The sequence below is a fragment of the Canis lupus genome, chromosome 9, assembly GCF_048164855.1.
Source record: "Canis lupus baileyi chromosome 9, mCanLup2.hap1, whole genome shotgun sequence".
Lineage (NCBI taxonomy): Eukaryota > Metazoa > Chordata > Mammalia > Carnivora > Canidae > Canis > Canis lupus.
The window spans coordinates 30,445,492-30,465,431 of NC_132846.1; the positions used below are offsets into that span (position 1 = coordinate 30,445,492).

The 19,940-nt window shown below is 35.5% G+C and overlaps 1 protein-coding gene across 3 annotated transcripts in view; it reads left to right on the forward strand.

The window, feature by feature from the left end:
- STYX (serine/threonine/tyrosine interacting protein) overlaps positions 1 to 19,940 on the forward strand; it is a 40,825-nt gene that overhangs the window by 16,574 nt on the left and 4,311 nt on the right. For 2 of the 3 annotated variants that reach the window (XM_072838583.1, XM_072838584.1), the window contains 8 exons: positions 32 to 85; positions 4,050 to 4,147; positions 9,038 to 9,098; positions 9,321 to 9,357; positions 9,977 to 10,016; positions 10,110 to 10,160; positions 11,838 to 11,910; positions 18,671 to 18,764. In XM_072838583.1, the coding sequence (XP_072694684.1) occupies positions 32 to 85; positions 4,050 to 4,147; positions 9,038 to 9,098; positions 9,321 to 9,357; positions 9,977 to 10,016; positions 10,110 to 10,160; positions 11,838 to 11,910; positions 18,671 to 18,764 (508 nt within the window). The remainder of the gene's footprint in view (positions 1 to 31; positions 86 to 4,049; positions 4,148 to 9,037; positions 9,099 to 9,320; positions 9,358 to 9,976; positions 10,017 to 10,109; positions 10,161 to 11,837; positions 11,911 to 18,670; positions 18,765 to 19,940) is intronic. The other variant, XM_072838585.1, reaches the window with a different exon arrangement.

A 19,940-nucleotide genomic window follows, 5' to 3' on the forward strand; every position in this document is an offset into this window, starting at 1 on the left:
ATGGTCAATATCTCTATTTTATTTTTCCTAGGAAATTTTACCTGGACTGTTTCTAGGACCATATTCTTCTGCTATGAAAAGCAAGGTATGAACTTTAGGTTAGGTTCATCAAAAGACTATTAACCAGCTTTTTTGAAATAAATTTTTTAGTAGTAGGCGTTTTATTTGAGGTAAGATCCACAAATATTGCATGTCAGCCTGGAGTACCAACCTATTTACATTTTACTGGACCAGTCATTGTTAGGTATTTCACAACAAATCACAAATGAGCTTTTCTATGTATTATTTTTCTTGTGAAATCCATGTATTTGAAAGATTTACTAAATAATTGACTTTTTATCCTCTAAAATATTTGACATCTATCATTGCTAATCGTATCTTCTGAACGATGAAATAGAATTAAATCCTAAAACAAGTATATTTGACATTTTAATCTTTCCTTATCAAGTGTAAATGTGTGTGTGTGGAGGGGGTGTGTACATGTGTATGCACATGTATCTTAATTGATAAAATCTTCTGTTTTTGCAAACTTCAGAGACCTATGCTCCAGGTCGTAAAGTATTATATCATATATATCTGTCTCCTGTATAGTCAAACTGAAATGGATTTCATTCATTACACAGTTAACAGGGTAGATCTCATTTTACTATATGCAGCAATGTTGTTACTTCCTAGAAGATTCAGTCTTATGAATTATGACAATGCTACTAATTCATTTTGAATTATAATGTGAAATACTGTATTGCATGCTTTCCCCAATACTCTATTTAGAAGTCAGTATTTTGTATGATATCTATCTACAGTAGGTTTTTTTAAAAATCAAAACAAAAACAAAACTAGAATTTTTAACTTTAATGATTTAATTTAATGTATTTATGAATTTTAGATGAATAGGGAGTTTTTTTTTAAAGACTTTATTTATTTATTCATAGACACAGAGAGAGAGAGGCAGAGACACAGGCAGAGGGAGAAGCAGGCTCCAAGCAGGGAGCCCGATGTGGGACTCGATCCCGGGTCTCCAGGACCACACCCCAGGCTGCAGGCAGCGCCAAATTGCTGCGCCACCAGGGCTTCCCAATAGGGAGTTTTTTAAATTTAGAGTCATTTCTTTGAAACTGGAAGGCTTTGTCACTGTTGGCATATGTAAGAGTAAACCTAGTTTTGATGCCCTACAGCTAGGATGGAAAGGGTAGGGTGTTGGTAAAAAAAAGTACTAAGGAAAAGATAGATAACTCACAGACTTAACTGTGAGTTACTTAAGATAAACAAAAGCCAAATAATGTAGTATTCACAAAATACTGGCCTTCAAGATAGTTTTAGATTACTTGCTTTTTGTATGCCTACAGCATTTTATAAATATACTTATTATAGTATTTGTCAGATTAAATTATAAGTGTTTACAGATCGCCTCAAAACCTCTTCCCCCTCAGTTTCACCATGCTCTAATTATTAGACTGAGGAAAAGTTTCTATGGCAAAATTTGATTATTTCCCATTCTGAATCACCATACTACAGTTTATATCCCTTTTTTATACCATCATCCAAAAAATATGTAACAACAAATGATAATAGAGACCAAGAAACCTAAACTCCTTTTCTAATACTCATTTAGTTAAGCCTACCTTTTATTGCATTCAGATACATTTGAACTGTTTCTTCGTGTATAATTTTTCTGTGATTTGTAGGTATGAGATAAGATTATAATTTGCTTTATATAAATGAAAACCCGTTGAAAAGTAGAAAATATTCTGTATGCTATTACATTTGAGTTGCATTTTGTAAAGGTTTGTTTTTACTAGTAATAGTCTCATATACATGCCTTCAGTGCTTGTTAAACCAGGTTTTTATCCAGAGTTATGTGTATCTTCTATGGTTTCTTGCAGTAATAACGTAGATATGAAAACTTCTTTATATATTACAGATCTATATAAACAAAAGAATAGATGTTGAGGGGCACCAGGGTGGCTCAGTGGTTGTGATTCTGGGGTCCTGAGATCGAATCCTGCATCAGGCTCCCCACAGGAAGCCTGTCTCTCCCTCTACCTATGTCTCTGCCTCTCTCTGTGTCTCTCATGAATGAATAAATAAAATCTTAAGAAAAAAAAAGTTGAATACATTTTGGAGGTTTAATAAATGTGAATATGGAACATAGATTAAATCTTAATCCTACCGAATGCTTACCTCCTTTCTTCTAACTCAGGATACACTCAGGAAATACAGACATAGGAAAATTTGCTGCAAAAATTAACATTTAAAACTTTTGAAAACCTCATTTTCTTAGCTCAGGATGCTATAATAAAATACCATAGACCAGTGGCTTCAACAACAGGCATTTATTTCTCACAATTGTAGAGGCTAGGACATCTGAGATCAGGGTGCCAGCATAGTTAGGTTTTGGTGAGGGTCCTCTTGCTGGTGTGGAGATGGCTGCATTCTTGCTTTATCTTTCCATGGCAGAAAGATTCAAGCTCTCGGGTCTCTTCTCTTACCAGAGCACTAATTCCATGATGGGACTTCACCATAATGACCTCATCTAAATCTAATTACCTCCCAAAGGCCCCATCTAATACTATCATCACCTTGGGGGTTAGGACTTCAATGTACAAATTTTGACAGAGACAAAAATACTCAGTCCATAACAAATATGAATTATTCTTTGATTTCTAACATAGGTTATTGGTATTATTGTTCTGGATTTAATGCAGAAAGTAGGAATTAAATATATAGGAATATAAGCTGAAATTATAGAAAACTCAAGATTCTGAATTCTGATTCCTCTTGCCAGGATGATTTTGTTCATTTATTGAACAGATAATTATTAAATAGTTAATATGTTCAAGGTACTCCTACACATACTTAATATGAATCAGTGAACAAAATCCTTGTTCTTAGGAATTTACATTCTAACTACTAAAATATGTCATTATGATATATAGTATATATGACACATATATACATTATCTAACATGTTACTGTATTCACTGAAACCTGTGATCACTTGCAAATAAAAACTTGATATATCGAGGATTGTCATATTAAATTGTTTTAAATGTAGAGCCAAAAATGTCCCACAGAATATAATATCATTTGGAGTTACCAGTTTTAACTTTAGAAGAATTTTTAAACTAAAATGTTAGTAGTCTGTGAACTGTATAAATTAATTCTGGCTTGTAATAGAAAAAGTTTACTGGGAGAAGCAAGGTATAGTCTAGAGATCTGGGCTCTGGTTGCTGATATTAACTATGTTGGTGATGTTCAGTAACTGTTTATGTGTTTGTAGTCCCTTCTATAGAATAAAGAATGGTAGTCAATATACATGACAACTATTTCCTGAATACCTGCCATACATCCCAGGCATTGTGCCAAACATCTGATATATATAATTCATCCATCCGACCACTCAATGAAAAGGTTAATATTTTCCCCCATTTTCACATGGGAAGACTGAGCCGCAGAGTGCTCAGGTCATTAGCAGAGCTGGAATATAGAGCTTGGGCTCTCAAGACTCCAAAGCCCATGGCTTTAACCACTGTGTAGTAGTAGTGTTTCCCAAATAAATTGTCTTTAAGGTCTCAACAAGCTCTAAAATCATGTAAAATAGGGACATCTGGGTGGCTCAGTGGTTAAGTGCCTTCCTTCAGCCCAGGGCGTGAACCTGGACTTCCGGGATCCATCCCACATTAGGCTCCCTGCATAGAACCTGCTTCCCTCTCTGCCCATGTCTCTGCCTCTCTCTGTCTCTCTCTGTCTCTCATGAATAAATAAAGTCTTTTAAATAAATAAAATTAAAAATTAAAAAAATAAAATTGTGTAAAACAATCCTATTGAGGATACGTGATATATATTAATCTTGAATCATTGAAATATCTTGCTGATCATTTCAGATATATTATTATAAAAGTAGCTTTAATCCCCTGTACTTAGTTAAGGTTCATATGTGGCTGTATTAATTCTAATGTTCAGTTGTGCATATTTTCAAACATCTATGGTAAAATAAGATGATGTTTTGTATTTTAAACTATTTCTCTCCCTGTCCCTCTTTTTTATAGCTACCTATACTACAGAAATATGGAATAACCCATATAATATGCATAAGACAAAATATTGAAGCAAACTTTGTTAAACCAAACTTTCAACAATTATTTAGGTAAGAATTATTGCTTTGATTTATTAATAAAATGTATGGGCAGCAAACATGTAATGTAGTTTTTATTTCAAGTTGATTTTATTACGGCAAACTTCTCTGTCTTATAAGGATGGTCATGTATCATTTAAAAAATAAGTTTCCTGGGCAGCCCTGGTGGCTCAGCGGTTTGGCACCACCTTCAGCCCAGGGTGCATGATCCTGGAGACCCGGGGTTGGGTCTCACGTTAGGCTCCCTGCATAGAGCCTGCTTCTCCCTCGGCCTGTGTCTTTGCGTCTCTCCCTGTGTCTCTCATGAATAAATAAATAAAATCTTTAAAAAAAAAAAGTTTCCTTTAAAATTTTAAGCAAGTAATACATATAATGCAGAATTTTAAAGATTAAAAAGCATGTATAATATACTGAAAAATTTCCCTATTTCTGTCCCTTATATACTCAGTTCCTCTCTCTAGAGGGATCCACTCTTATTTTTGAGTGGCACCCAGGGTTATATTATATATATATAAGCATATTTCTGTAGATAAACTTTTATTTTTTTACCCTTGCTTTAAAAAGTTTTTAAAATATATTTTAGAGATCACTTCATATCATTACTTAGCTGTATTGTTTTTTTAAACTTGCATGGGGGATGCCTGAATGGCTTAGCAGTTGAGCATCTGCCTTTGGCTCAGGCTATGATCCTGGGGCTGGGGTCAAGTCCCACATCAGGCTCCCTTAGGGGAGCCTGCTTCTCCCTCTGCCTGTGTCTCTCATGAATAAATAAATAATAAATAAAATCTTTAAAAAAATTAACTTGCATTATAATCCATTATATAGCTATACTAAAATTTATTCAACCCGTCTTCTGTTGGGCATTTAGATTGTTTCCAGTCTTTGCTAATATATTGAGTATTCATCTACATGTCATTTAATTCATGTGTGAATATATCAGTTGGATAAATCTGTAGAAGTGGAATTGCTGGAACAAAGAATATGAGCATTTAAAATTTTAATGGATGTTGTAGATTGCCCTCCAGTGACTTCTATCAGTTTACATTCCCACTCTAAAGTAGATGAGAGAGACTTTCCTTGGTTATCTCTCCAAGACAGAATTATTAAGCATTTTTAATTTTTCCCAATTTTCTAGGGTAAAAGTGATGTCTCATGTAGTTCTGATTTGCGTTTCTCATTATAATGAGTGTGGTTGAGCATTTAATGGTTTTTACTGCTATTTTAATTCTATTTTAAAAATAAAGCATATGTATTACACATGATACAAAAAAAAAGAAAAGGTGGAAAAAAGGTATATAAATAAAGTAAGTCTCTTCCCTCCTCTAAACCCAGCCATCTGGCTTCCCTCCTGGGAGGTAGCTACTGTTAACCCTTAAAATATCATCAGAGATATTCTGTGTGTATATAAAAGCATGTATGTTAAAAATATTTTAAAGTACTGCTTTATTAAAATTTGTAAAAATGAAAGCAACCTGAGTGTTCATCAGTACAACATACTCTAAAATATATTGTGTAAATGTATAATAGAATACTGTAATCCTGAAAAAGAATGAAATATTTCTATGTATGTTGATTTGGAATAATCACTAAGATTTATTCAATTAAAAAAACAACAAAAAAACAAAAACAACAACAACAAAAAACAAGGTGTACAACCCAGTGTATACTCTGTGTTTAAAAATATATACAATATGTTAAGCATATATTCTTGTGTATGTGTAGAAAATTTCTAGTCTAAAAGACCAGAAATCTGGTGATTGCTTCTGAGAAGGAAAATTCAGGGTCTCGGATGCTAGAGGGGCATATTTTTTACTGCAAATATTTTTATACTGCTAGAATTTTTTACCATGTGTATACATTTTTCAGTTAATAGAAACTTACTTTAAAAAAGGAATATCTAGGGATCCCTGGGTGGCACAGCGGTTTGGCGCCTGCCTTTGGCCCAGGGCATGATCCTGGAGACCCGGGATCGAATCCCATGTCGGGCTCTCTGCATGGAGCCTGCTTCTCCTTCTGCCTGGGTCTCTGCCTCTCTCTCTCTCTGACTATCATGAATAAATAAATAAAATCTTAAAAATAAATAAATAAATTAATTAATTAATTAATTAATTTTAAAAAAGGAATATCTAGGGCAGTCCGGGTGGCTCAGCAGTTTAGCGCCACCTTCAGCCCAGGGCCTGATCCCTGGATCCCAAGTCGGGCTCCCTGCATGGGGCCTGCTGTGCCTCTTTCTCTCTGTGTGTCTCTCATGAATAAATAAATAAAATCTTAAAAAAAAAAAAAAAAAGGAATATCCAGGGGCACATGGGTTAAGTATCTGCCTTCAGCTCAGGTCATAATCCTGGAGTCCCAGGATAGAGCCCCATATTGGGCTCTCTGCTCAGCAGTCTGCTTCTCCCTCTGCCCCCCTCCTCCATTTGTGTACTGTCTCTTGCTTGCTCACTCTTAAATAAAATATTTAAAACAAACAAGGAATGTCTGCATTCTAGAATTAGATTTAATTTTTTTCTAATTATAAAAGACATCCTTATTCTTTATAGATATTTTAGAAAATATAGATTGATGCCAAGAAAAATATAAAATAATCCCTAATTCCACAACCGAGAGGAAACGCTTTAGTTAACATTTTGGCATATTCCTTTTAAATCTTAACCCTATTATACATGTGTATTATATCTACACTCATATAGACTTAACATATATTAAAAATAATGCCATATTTTAAATGGCTATACTAGAGATTTCTAATTTATATAGTTTTTGTTTTTAGTATCAAAATGTCCTAGGTACAGCTTTTTTTTTTTTTTTTTTTGTTCCTTTTTAAAGATCTATTTATTCATGAGAGACAGAGAGAGAGGCAGAGACATAGGCAGAGGGAGAACAGGCTCCTCACAGGGAGCCTGAAGCAGGACTCAATCCCTGATCCCAGGATCACACCTTAAGCTGAAGGCAGATGCTTAACTGCTTAGCCACCCAGGCATCCCACAGCTTTTTTATCCCAGTGGAAAAAACCCTTTGTCCTTAGGTTCAGAATATTGAATTATAGACTGATAATTCTGCTAATAGTTTTGTTTTTGTTTTTTTAAAGATATTATCTTTTTATAAATACTTTATTTATTCATGAGAGACACAGAAGGCAGAGACATAGGCAGAGGGAGAAGCAGGCTCCACGCAAAGAGCCCGAAAAGATTTTATTTTTAAGTAATCTGTACACCCAACGTCGAGCTCAAACTCACAACCCTGAGATCAAGATCTGAGCTGAGGGATGCCTGGGTGGCTCAGTGGTTGAGTGTCTGCCTTTGGCTCAGGTTGTGATCCTGGGGTCCAGGGATTGAGTCCCTTATCGGGCTTCCTGCAGGGAGCCTGCTTCTCCCTCTGCCTATGTCTCTGCCTCTGTGTGTCTCATGAATAAATAAAAATAACATTTTTAAAAAAAGGGACACCTGGGTGGTTCAGTGGTTGGGCATCTGCCTTTGGCCCAGGGCATGATCCCAGGATGCTGGATCGAGCCCCACATTGGGCTCCTTGTGGGGAGCCTGCTTCTCCATCTGCCTGTGTTTCTGCCTCTCTCTCTCTGTGTCTCATAAATAAATAAATAAAATCTTAAAGAAAATCTTAAAAAAAAAGATCTGAGCTGAGATTAAGAGTTAGATGCTTAGGGATCCCTGGGTGGCGCAGCGGTTTGGCGCCTGCCTTTGGCCCAGGGCGCAATCCTGGAGACCCGGGATCGAATCCCACGTCAGGCTCCCGGTGCATGGAGCCTGCTTCTCCCTCTGCCTGTGTCTCTGCCTCTCTCTCTCTCTCTCTGTGACTATCATAAATAAATAAAATTAAGAAAAAAAGAAGATTTAAAAAAGAGTTGGATGCTTAAAAAAAAGAAAGAGAGAAAGAGTTGGATGCTTGACTGGCTGGCTAAGCCACCCAGGCTTTCCAACTGCTAACAGTTTTTAATATTCAACATGACATGTAGTAGAATATTTTAAGATTGACTCTGAATTAACTTTTTTTCCCTGTAATTTAGCCTACATAGTCACTTTAGGAAACAGTCATTGTTAGAATCCTTTTGGGTTTTACATTGGATTGTCCTTGGATACTGAGTTTCAGCTTCTCTGTGATAAGCTCTGAATTTATTGAAGTTGTGACAACCTAAATGATTGCTTTAGTACTTAAACGATCACTAAAGAACTGTAATTTTTAAGGCAATATTGACTTTAAGAATTAATTTTGAATCTTAGTTAAATATTATAGTTGTATTACTAAACTGGTGGTCTGGATAAGTTAGAGAGGGAAGTTTTTCACAAAATAAAATAAGCCTAGCATATTAATGATGTCTTCTTATTGGTGTTTTCCAAAAAACTACAAAATTGTAGGACAAGTGGTTTTTTAGTGGGTTTTGCTCTACTGAAGGTTTTCAAGCAATGGATGTTTGACTCATGGCTCCCTTAGACTTCTATTTTGCTTACCTTCTCTTTCAGAGAAAGGGGTTGTGCTTCCTCGGAATTGTCCTCAGTGGCATTGTGAGGAAGGGTCACAGGGCTACTCAAAGAAGAATCTTCTAGTCTATGGGGAAGTTAGTAGAAATAGAGTAACAATAAAGAATACAAACAGTTTTTGTCTTTATTCCAGGTCCACTCTGATCTAGAGGAAAGTTTTCTTCCTGTCATTTTTCAATTTTAACCAGATAGATTTTTTTTTTAATGTAAAAATATCAGAAATGTTAACTTATTTAAGGCTTTAAATGCTATGCGTTTAAGCAGTATACAAACTATGACCAAGGTCTTGGGAATATGATGCTTTGAAAGTTGTTTCGCATTATTTTCATGGTTGTCAACAAATTTTGAAGTTTCTTGTTTGTAGAGTTTTGTCTGAAAGTGTGCTTATCACAGAATATTCTATTTTCAGATATTTAGTCTTGGACATTGCAGATAATCCAGTTGAAAATATAATACGTTATTTTCCCATGGTAAGTATCAAATATTTTATTATCACTTATAATTTATGATTTGTCTCAATTATGGTTCTAAAAATTTGTAATAGTTGCATTTGTAGCCTTTTGGAAATTCTTGAATTAAGGCAATATTAATATGAGTCAGCAGTAAATTTTTTCAATATATTTTGTTTTACTCTATGTATTTTATGCTTATGCTAATCCACTTTTTCTTAAAACACACTGTCTTGCCTTCAGACTAAAGAATTTATTGATGGAAGCTTACAAACTGGAGGTAAGTAATACTTTCTTAGTGTTCATTTTTAGATTATGTGTCATAGTTAATTTTTTAGTTAACATTTGTCTTAAGTGCAGTATATGGAGGTTGCAATTGTAGGTAATAGACTATTCCCAAATTTGTGTTTTCCCAATTCCTTGTTTCATTTGGATAGGCTTTCTTAAATATCCCTATAAGTATTTTCAAATTTTTGAGTCAGCTTTGAATCCCTTGAATTTCGGGATCCCTGGGTGGCGCAGCGGTTTAGCGCCTGCCTTTGGCCCAGGGCATGATCCTGGAGACCCGGGATCGAATCCCACGTCGGGCTCCCGGTGCATGGAGCCTGCTTCTCCCTCTGCCTGTGTCTCTGCCTCTCTCTCTCTCTCTCTCTCTCTCTCTCTGTGTGACTATCATAAATAAAAAAATAATAATAATAAAAAAATAAAAAAATAATGAATCCCTTGAATTTCAAAGTTAAATTGTAAAGTTCTAAAGTTAAATAAATATCCAAGTGATTTGTATAAAATATAAAATGTTTAAGAAAAATTTATCTTACTATCTTATTTATCTTATTAGTATTATTTTAGTTGCTGAGTTAGATGTTTTTTTGTGAGAATAACTATTTCTTATTTTTCAGGAAAAGTTCTTGTCCATGGAAATGCAGGGATCTCCAGGAGGTATGAAGTTAAAGATTATTTTTCTTTCTCTAGCATTTAATTAATGAGCTCTGTTTTCTATTTTTTTTTCTAAAATTTTTTCCCCCTCTTCAGTGCTGCCTTTGTTATTGCGTACATTATGGAAACATTTGGAATGAAGTACAGGTAAGAAAGTACTCTGAAACATAGCCATGTTTAAATTCTCATTAAAATGAAGCTTAATTGAAAGTTTGGGAATTTGCAATTGATATCCTGATTTTGTTATCTATTTATGTTGATTAGTCAGGCTCTTGTATCCCACGATTAATTAGCCTCTTAACCTTTGTAGCTTGTCCACCTTGTATATATCTACTTAGGCTAACATTTTGTGGTTTTGGGGAGTTAGTGCTAACTGTTGTTAAGAAGCCAAGGTAGTTATATTTGGAAATAATCATGGAAAATTATTTGCTGCTAGAGAATTGTGTAGTCCTAGTTTAAAAACTTAGATGCAGATATTATTTCTTCCCTTGCTTAAAAGGCTAATTTATTATGTTTTCCTTTAACGGCAATTGGATAAAAAATTACCTAGAAGTTGTTTCAGGTTCTTTCACAATTCAGTGTAGTCTTTCTTAACCAAAATCAGCTTTTCCAAGCGTATTGCCTAGATAAAAAAGAGAGCCCTGAAATAAATGCCTGACCATTGTACATTGTTTCCTTTTTTTTTAAGTGTGTCTTGTACAAGTTAGAAATCTTGTAATCATTGGCAATTCCTTGTCTTTCACTCCCCATCTCCCAAATTTATCATTACTAATCCTCTTTTGCATCCTAAAATATACCTTGAATCTGTCTCTTATCTTTCTCTTTATCATCATTTAATCCCCTAATCGAAGCTCCAGTCACGTCTCTCTTGGGCTTTAACAATGGTAGTCTTCTTAGTGGTTTCATGTATTCTCTCCTTCTCCAGTGTTTTTTCCCCCCACGCTACAGTCAGAATGATCTTTTCAAAAGATAAATCTGATCAAATAATCACCTTATCCCAAAAAGCTTTCAGAGGTTTCTGATCCTTAATAATTCTTATCATGGCCAGTGAAACTTTGCATGATGTGCCTGTATCAACCTTTACATCATTATACCATTTTCCCTGTTCCTCTCATTTGAGCTGTATTCAGCATTGGATCAATATTCCTGGCACACAGTATACTCAAATGTTTGTTTAGTTTGTTTGGTATCCTTTAAGTTTAGATTTTGATGGAAGGTTGGCTTAAAAGTATCAGTTAATATTATTTGAATACAAATGCTTTGTTTAATTGAAAAAGATTAGTGCTCGGTAGACTATGTTTATGTATTCTCTTTATTATTTGGTGTCTTGATAGGAATAGTGAAAATAGCTTCCACATTTCGGGTCTTTGCTATGTGCTAGGTATTATTCTAAGCTCTTTTATCTCATTTAAGTTTTACAACAAAACAAGGAAGTAGATATACTTTTCCTTGTCTAACAATGATAATATTTTGAGCACATACTATGTAATAGATGCCATATAAGGTGCTGTAAACCTATTATCATGCATCTCACAATAGCCCTCCAAGGTAGGAATTTTTATAATCCTCAATTTACAAAGAAGAAAAAGCTTAGAAAGTTCAGCAGTTTCCCTTAGAACACAAGCTGGTAAACAGAGGGATGGTGATATTTCATCTGCCCATGCTGTTCATTTTTCTACTACAACTCACTACCTCTCTGTAGTATAAGCTTTATGATTATGATTTCCTGCTTAGGTAAATTTTTGGGTAAGTTCCTATTTTAGGTAAATTGAGATTGATTCATGAAATAATACCATCACCTTAGTTTTCTGTTTTTGTTTTCAGAGATGCATTTGCTTATGTTCAAGAAAGAAGATTTTGTATTAATCCTAATGCTGGATTTGTCCATCAACTTCAGGTAACTTCTCTCTTTCTCCTCTTTAAAGTAATCGGAAAGTAGTGTAATTAAAATCTTACGTCCATGTAATTTAAGTGTAGAATTTATTTTTTTATTTTTAAAATTTTATTTATTTTTTAAAGATTTTGTTTATTTGAGAAGAGAGAGATAGAGCATGAGTAGGGGATGGGGAGAGGGAGAAGCAGGCTCTCTGCTGAGCAGGGAGCCCACTCGAGGCTGGATCCCAGAACCCTGAGATAATGACCTGAGCCGAAGGCAGACACTTAACTGACTGAGCCACTCAGGCGTCCCTAGAGTTTACTTTAAATATTAAAAAATTACCATAGTCAGGGGCTCCTGGGTGGCTCATCCGGTTGAGCGTCTGACTCTTGGTTTCAGCTCAGGTCGTCATCTCGGGGTTGTGAGATCAAGCCCCATGTCAGGCCCCATGCTCAGCGTAGAGTCTGCTTGAGATTCTCTCTCCCTCTCCCTCTGTCCCTCCCAGTCATGCTCTCTTTCTCTTTCTCTCTCTCTCTCTCTCTCTCTGTCTCAAATAAAGAAATCTTTTAAAAAAATGACCATAGTCAAATTTTATTTATTTTTCCTTTTAAGTAATCTCTGCACCCAATATGGAGCTCAGATTCATGACCCTGAGATCAAGAGTCTCATACTTCTCCAACTGAGCCAGTCAGGCAACCCCTAATTTGATTTTTTATTCAAGTTCAAATTTCCAGCTAAAGGTATTTTCTTTCTTTTTTAAAGTACTTTCTTAAAAGCTGCCATTACTGTGACAAAAGGGTTAAAGGCATATCGTTAAATGTAAGAGAAAATAATTGATGTTAGAAATTTTTCAGTTTTTTCTTTTTTGATTACACAGATAAAGAATATTGACTCTAAGTATACTATATGTAGCAGCTTTTATAATCTATTTTATGTTTCCTTTTCCATGTTTCAAATTTTATTGGTGCCTAGAAGATGCACTAAAAAGTAAGATATACCTGTGAAGTATCTGTTTAAACTAAGTTTATTTAATTTTTTCCAAGAACGAAAATCAGATTGAAGAATGTCCTCTGGCTGATTCTATCCAGTTATGCAGGAATAAATCTCACATTGAGAGACATCAAGAGCATTACAAAATGGACTGTCTTAGGGGTACCTGGGTGGCTCATTTGGTTAAGTATCTACCTTTGGCTCAGGTCATGATCTTGAGGTACTGGGATCAACCCCACATTGGGCTCCCTGATCAGTGGAGAGTCCACTTCTCCCTCTCCCTCTCCCCTTCCCTACTTGTGCTCACTTTCTCAAATAAATAAAACCCTAAAAAAAAAAAATAATGAAATGGATTGTCTCAGTTACCAAACTACAGGGTTTTTTGTTTTGTTTTGTTTTTAGTTTTTATTAGTTTTTACTTCATTTAAAACAGAAAGTGATATGTCTGACTTTAGCATGTTTATGTAAAATATTTTTGTTCCTTTTAAATTGTATTATGTAAAACTAGAATTTGTAAGTTTCTTTGCCTTTTAACCCTGTTGTTTAAAAACATTGTCTTTTAAAATTGATTTTTGTATTTGAAAAAGTAACATATACACATTTAAAAAATACAGTATATATACAAGTCTAACTGCATAATATATTTAATTGCATGTGTATATATGCATACATATATATGCATCACAACTTCATATATTGATTCCTCATACATAAACCTTTTACTTTATTTATTTTTTTAAAGATTTTATTTATTTATTCATGAGAGACACAGAGAGAGAGAGGCAGAGACACAGGCAGAGGGAGAAGCAGGCTCCATGCGGGGAGCCTGATGTGGGTCATGCCTTGGGCTGAAGGCAGGCGCTTAAACCACTGAGCCACCCAGGGATCCCACATAAACCTTTTAGATAGTCTCTAGCCTTTAATGATTTAACAATATTGGGGAAAATAAACTGGTAGGTACATTTTGTTTACATGTGCAAATACACCTGTAAGATAAATATATAAAGTGGAATTGCAGGGTAAGGGGTATTTGAAATTGATGTTACCAAATAGTCTTTCAAAAGGCTGAAATAGTGTAAGACCCCCCAGGAAACAGTATCTCTTTCCTAGTAGTTCCCATTCAGTACCAATTGCCAAAAGTATTTTAACAGATTTTCTGATCATTGTCATCATGGTGGTGAAAGTGGTGACTGGTTTGTTCATTCTTCTATCAGATTTTTATGTTTTTCTCATTGGTTTATAAGAGCTCTTTCTACATTAAAGAATGTCTTTAGCCAACTGGTTTGAAATGCCATTTTTATTATATACCAAACTCTGATCTATACTTGGGTCTGTTTCTGGACTTTGAATTCTGTTCCATTGCTCTGCTTAATGCTGCAACTGTATCAAACCATTTTAAGTACTGTGATATTATATAAGTAACTTATGGCATAGCTCAAGATTCCCTCATTAACGTTCTTTCTAGAATTTTCCTGGCAAGTTCTTAGCATTTATTTTTTGGTGTGAACTTTACTGGAAAGAGCCCTATATTTTTTAAATTGCTACTATATTCACAGTTCAAAAAGATTTGACACCTTTACATTTTTAGTCTTCCTCTCCAAGATTCCATTTATTCAAATCAATTTCTGTGTCCTTTTGTGTTTTAAAGTTTTCTTTGTGTAGAACATATTTATTTCTTATGAAATTTACAGTATCCTGTATTCAGCACAATATACTCAGCTCTGTAGGCAGAATCGTATTATGAGAAATTATTCCTCTACTTAAAAGACAAAGGCCTTATTTACAGTGGTTTATAAATCCCTACGTTATGTAGTCCCTTACCTCTCTATTCTGATCTCCTCCTATCCATTTCATACTATATATACTCAGGTCACACTGACCTTCATGTAATTACTTGAAAATACTATGCATGTTCTCATCTCAAGGCACTTGCCTGTATCTCTTCACATCTAGAATGCGTTTCTCCAAATATCTGCATGACTTGTTTCCTTAATTTTCTTTTGACTGTATTGCTGCAATAGCTTCCTAACAGGTATACCCACCTCTACCCTTACCCCCTAATCCCTACAAGTCAAAAGAAAATACTAGTTTGGACCAAAATGGTAGGGGAAGAGGTGAGAAGAGGGCACATTTTGGATTTGACTGTATAGCTGACAGGATTTGCTGATGGATTGGATATGAAGAGAGATTAGAATGAATCTAGTCCTCTATGGAAGATATGGAAGAAACTGTATGAGAAGGTTTACAGGGAGTAAAATCAAGGTCAGTTTTGGTCAGATTAGAGGGCTGTTAGACAGTAGGCAGTTTTAGAAGTTCACAGTTTATGGGGAAGAACCATATATTTAAGGAATATCAGTATGTAGATGCTACTGAAAGCCCTGAAACTGGGTGAGATCACTAGGGGAGTGTGGATAGAGAAGAATTTCCAAAACAGATCCTAACGTACTCCAACATATAGAGGGTGGGGAGATGAGAAATTAATAGAAGAGATGAAAAAGAATGGCCAGTGAGATAGGAAAAAATCAGGGTGGCTTGATGTTTGGGAAGTCAAGTGAAGAAAGTGTTTGAAGTAGGGAATGGGAGTGCCTGGGTGGCTCAGTTGGTTAAGCTTCTGACTCTTGATTTCTTTTTTTTTTTTAATTTTTATTTTTTTATGATAGTCACAGAGAGAGAGAGAGAGGAGAGAGAGGCAGAGACACAGGCAGAAGGAGAAGCAGGCTCCATGCACCGGGAGCCTGATGTGGGATTCGATCCCGGGTCTCCAGGATCGTGCCCTGGGCCAAAGGCAGACGCTAAACCGCTGTGCCACCCAGGGATCCCTTGACTCTTGATTTCTAGTCATCTCATAATCTCACAGGTCATGAGATTGAGCCCTGTGTCAGGCTCTGCATTCAGTGGAGTCTGCTTGAGATTTTCTATCTCCCCTGCCCCCCTAAAATAAAATAAGTAAAATAAAATATCAGTCTTTTTTAAAAATAAAATATCAATCTTTAAAAAAAGAGTGGGGAAGGAACCACTATTTCAAAAGCTGATAATATATTATATAAGATACAGGCTGAGAATGGACATTCGGTCAGGAACATGAAGTCCTTGGTGTCCTTAACAAACAGGTTTTGTGGAAGGGGAAGGATAAACATTGCTCAGAGTTTAAGGGAAAATGGGAAGAGAGGAATGTAAATAGCAAGAATAGATGATTCTAGGAATTCTACTTTGAAGGGGAAAATGGAAAGGACAGTAGCTAGAGGGGAAATGGGTTACTAAGGAGGATTTTATTTGTTTTCTAAAATGGTAGGAAATATGGCATATTTGCTATTTGGAACAATCCAGGAGAAAAGAGAAAATTACTATTACACTGGAATGGGATAGTGTGGCCTTTTCTCGTTGTTGATTCTGTTATATTCATTATTTCTATGGTTTTATTTTTTTCTCCCAAGTTCTGATAGTTGGTATGTCATCTTTTTAATTGTTACATTTCTTCCATGAGTCCTTTTATTTCTTCTTTGAACTCACATCAGAAATGCCATATTCTCATTGATTTCATGGAGAATTAATCATTTTCATCTGCTTCATGGTGTGATTTTCATGCAATGCTCTTCATAGGACTTTTCACTATAATGTTGAAATAGTTTTTTTCCCCTTGTGCCATCTTTATGCTAAAACCTGCAGTGGTTCCTTTTTGATTATTGGTGATCTTTGTACTGGAAGTATTCTTAGAACAGCTATTTGCCCAACAGTAAAGTTGTGGGAGAGGAACCTGGGTAGTGGTTGGGGAAGGCAAACAGCTTAAGTTTTCTCACTTGTCTTGGAAGACTTTCCCACCAACACTTTTTTCTGGTGGTTTAACTTAGTAAGAAGCAGAGCGCCCCTTATGTCACAGGTTTTTCTTGTTTGTATTGATAAACATGGCATGCACATTAAAGCCATCCAGGGGAATCTAACTTAAACCAATTAAATGAGAATCACTGGGAGTGGGATTTGAGCATATATGTATTGTAAAATTCTCAGGTAATCCTCAGGTACAGCCAGGCTTGGGAATTACTGTTTTAGTATATTTTTAGCTAAGATCAGATACTTCGCTACATACAACTCAGTTTCTCTTTCATCTTACTATACATATACCTGCTTTTTGCAAAATGGCATGAAATGTCGGCATAAACATTTTCCTCAGTATGCCCTACCTCATCCCCACAGCCCACTCATATTTCCTATCATACTGTACAAGGGCTTGTTTTATCTTAGAACCTTTGGGCAGCCCTGGTGGTGCAGCGGTTTGGCGCTGCCTGCAGTCCGGGGTGTGATCCTGGAGACCCTGGATTGAGTCCCACGTTGGGCTCCCTGCAAGGAGCCTGCTTCTCCCTCTGCCTGTGTCTCTGCCTCTCTCTCTCTCTCTGGGTCTCTATGAATAAATAAATAAATAAATAAATAAAATCTTAAAAAAAAAAAAAAGAACCACCACCTTTTTTGGGAGCACTTTAAAGTGTACCCATTCTGCCTGATTTCTGGAGTCTGGCATCTTGTGTGCCTAGCTTGGTCTGGTTCCATTTAAAAAGTAAGTTTTTTTGTGTGTGTGAAATATAATACACATATAGAAAATGCATAAAATGTAAATAAACATCCATGTAAATACCATCAGGTCAAGAAATTGAACATACACCAGGACCCCTTGTGTTACAACCCGTTTCCAACCACTAACACTTTCTCCTTTTGTAAAGGTAACCTCTATTCTGACCTATTTGGTAATCCGTTCTTTATTTATCATTCTTCTCATATTCAGGGTTATGGATGTTTCCTACTTTGATCAAATAAGGAGATCTCTATTTCTTGTTTTCTTGAAGGGGAGAGGGATAGAAATGCTTTTATTCTTCCATCTTTGGAAGTAGAGGACTATTAAATTTAAGGAATTAGAAAATCAAATATATATTTGAATCCATTAAGTGACTTATTACTCTAATTTTTAAAATATTTTACAACTGTATAACATTTTATCTTTACTGAACTTCATTTTATTTTTATCATTTTTTGAGTTTGGGGGATGTGTGTGTGTGTTTTAACAGAGGAAGTTAGAGATCATATAGCTAACACCCAGTGGCAGAAAACAGATAACTGCCTGACTAGCAGTTCAGTGTATGATACCCTAGTGCAAGTTGTTAATGTGGCTTGATTTATAGTTTTGTCAGTAAATGTGAAAATATGAGATAGGAATTTTATTTTAATTTTTTTATGATAAGAATTTTAAACTTGCATTTATTTCTCTTTTAAAAATATGTATTTGGGCAGCCCCGGTGGCTCAGTGGTTTAGAGCCACCTTCAGCCCTGGGTGTGATCCTGGAGACCTGGGATCGAGTCCCACATGGGGCTCCCTGCATGGAGCCTGCTTCTCCCTCTGCCTGTGTCTCTGCCTCTCTTTCTCGCTCTCTCTCTCTGTTTCTCATGAATAAATAAAGTCTTTAAATAAAATAAGTTTCTCATGAAGTCTTTAAATAAATAAAATATGTATTTATTAGAGAGAGAGTGCATGGCAAGAGTGTTGGGGGGTGGGACAGGCAGACTCTGCACTGAGTGTGGAGCCTGACGTGGGGCTCCATTCCACAACCTTGAGATCATGACTTTATATGAAACCAAGAGTCAGCCACTTAACATACTGAGCCACCCAGGTATCCCTAAACTCTTTCAACAGTATGGCACCAAATTTTTCAGTATAAACTAAGAATACAAATAATGTACACATTAATCACTGTTTTGGGTACCCAAGAATTTGAATGTATATTCAAGTTAATTAAATCTTTTTCAGGAATATGAAGCCATCTATCTAGCAAAATTAACAATACAGATGATGTCACCACTGCAGATAGAAAGGTCGTTATCTGTTCATTCTGGACCTACAGGTAAGGATTTTTGTATTTTAGAGAGGGTTGGGGAGAAGGATGATGGTATGAAGGGTAGAAAGCATTTTTTGCTCTTTATAAGTTATACTGAACAATCTAAATTATTTAGAAAACATTGGGTAGACAATACACAATACACAATATTAAACACAATATAATTGCAAATTTTAATTTTATAATGAATCCATGTGTATTATATTGAGTTTCTGCTGTGTGTATACCATTGTACCTGGTTAATAGAATATGCTGGCTGGAAGATCAAACTTCTACTTAAGTCTTTACATAGTATAACTGCTATAAAGATTAAAATAATAAGAGGGATCTGGAGAAGGGGCTCTAAGTACACTCAGGTGATCTTATTAAAAATAAAAATAAAAGGTGATTAATAAATGAAAGGATTTTTCAGGTTAAGTAGGTTGACTACTATGAGCTACTCCAATTTTTCTCTTGTAATTAGTATTTCAATCCCTTCTCCTTTTCTTCCTTATGCCTGTCAGAGTACTCCTTCCCCTATTTTCAAAGTTAATGATCCAAGCATGCTTTCAAAATCTTTTAACTTGTGTCTTCTTTTCTAAGACCTTGCTACCTTTGTTTATCTCTTTTTTTACTCAGTCTCATTCTATTTCAGGTCGATATTGGCCTCCCATCCAAACTCTCACTTGGTCTATTCTGTACATTGTGGCCAGATTTATTTTTACAAAAGATAGTTCTGATGTATTTTTCCTGTACAAAAGCCTTCACTGGCTTAAATCCTTCAGAAGAAAACCTAGAGTGTTAATAGTAAGTAAGGTGCTTCTGGATCTTGGTATCTCCCAGTGTTCCTCTTTATATAGGCACTCCAGAAAGCCTAACTACTTGATGGTTTCATTTTGTCTCTTTTCTCCTCCTAGAATGCACATTCAGTCTTTCTACCCTTAAAAACTTAGTTCATGTTATATCTCCTCAAGAGAAATGATGATTAACTTCATCTTCCTCCAATCCCTAGTTATTCGGAACTCCTATAGAGCTTTATTTATACCTCCTCACTTTCTACTTTGCATTAGTTATTTATGCCTCATACCTCTTTTAGAATGCAGGTATAGCACTGCATCTGAAATTTAGCTATAGCAGCCGTATTATCTGCTGCAAGCCATCCTTTCTCCCAGCTCTAGACCTGTTGGTAATAAAACCACAGCT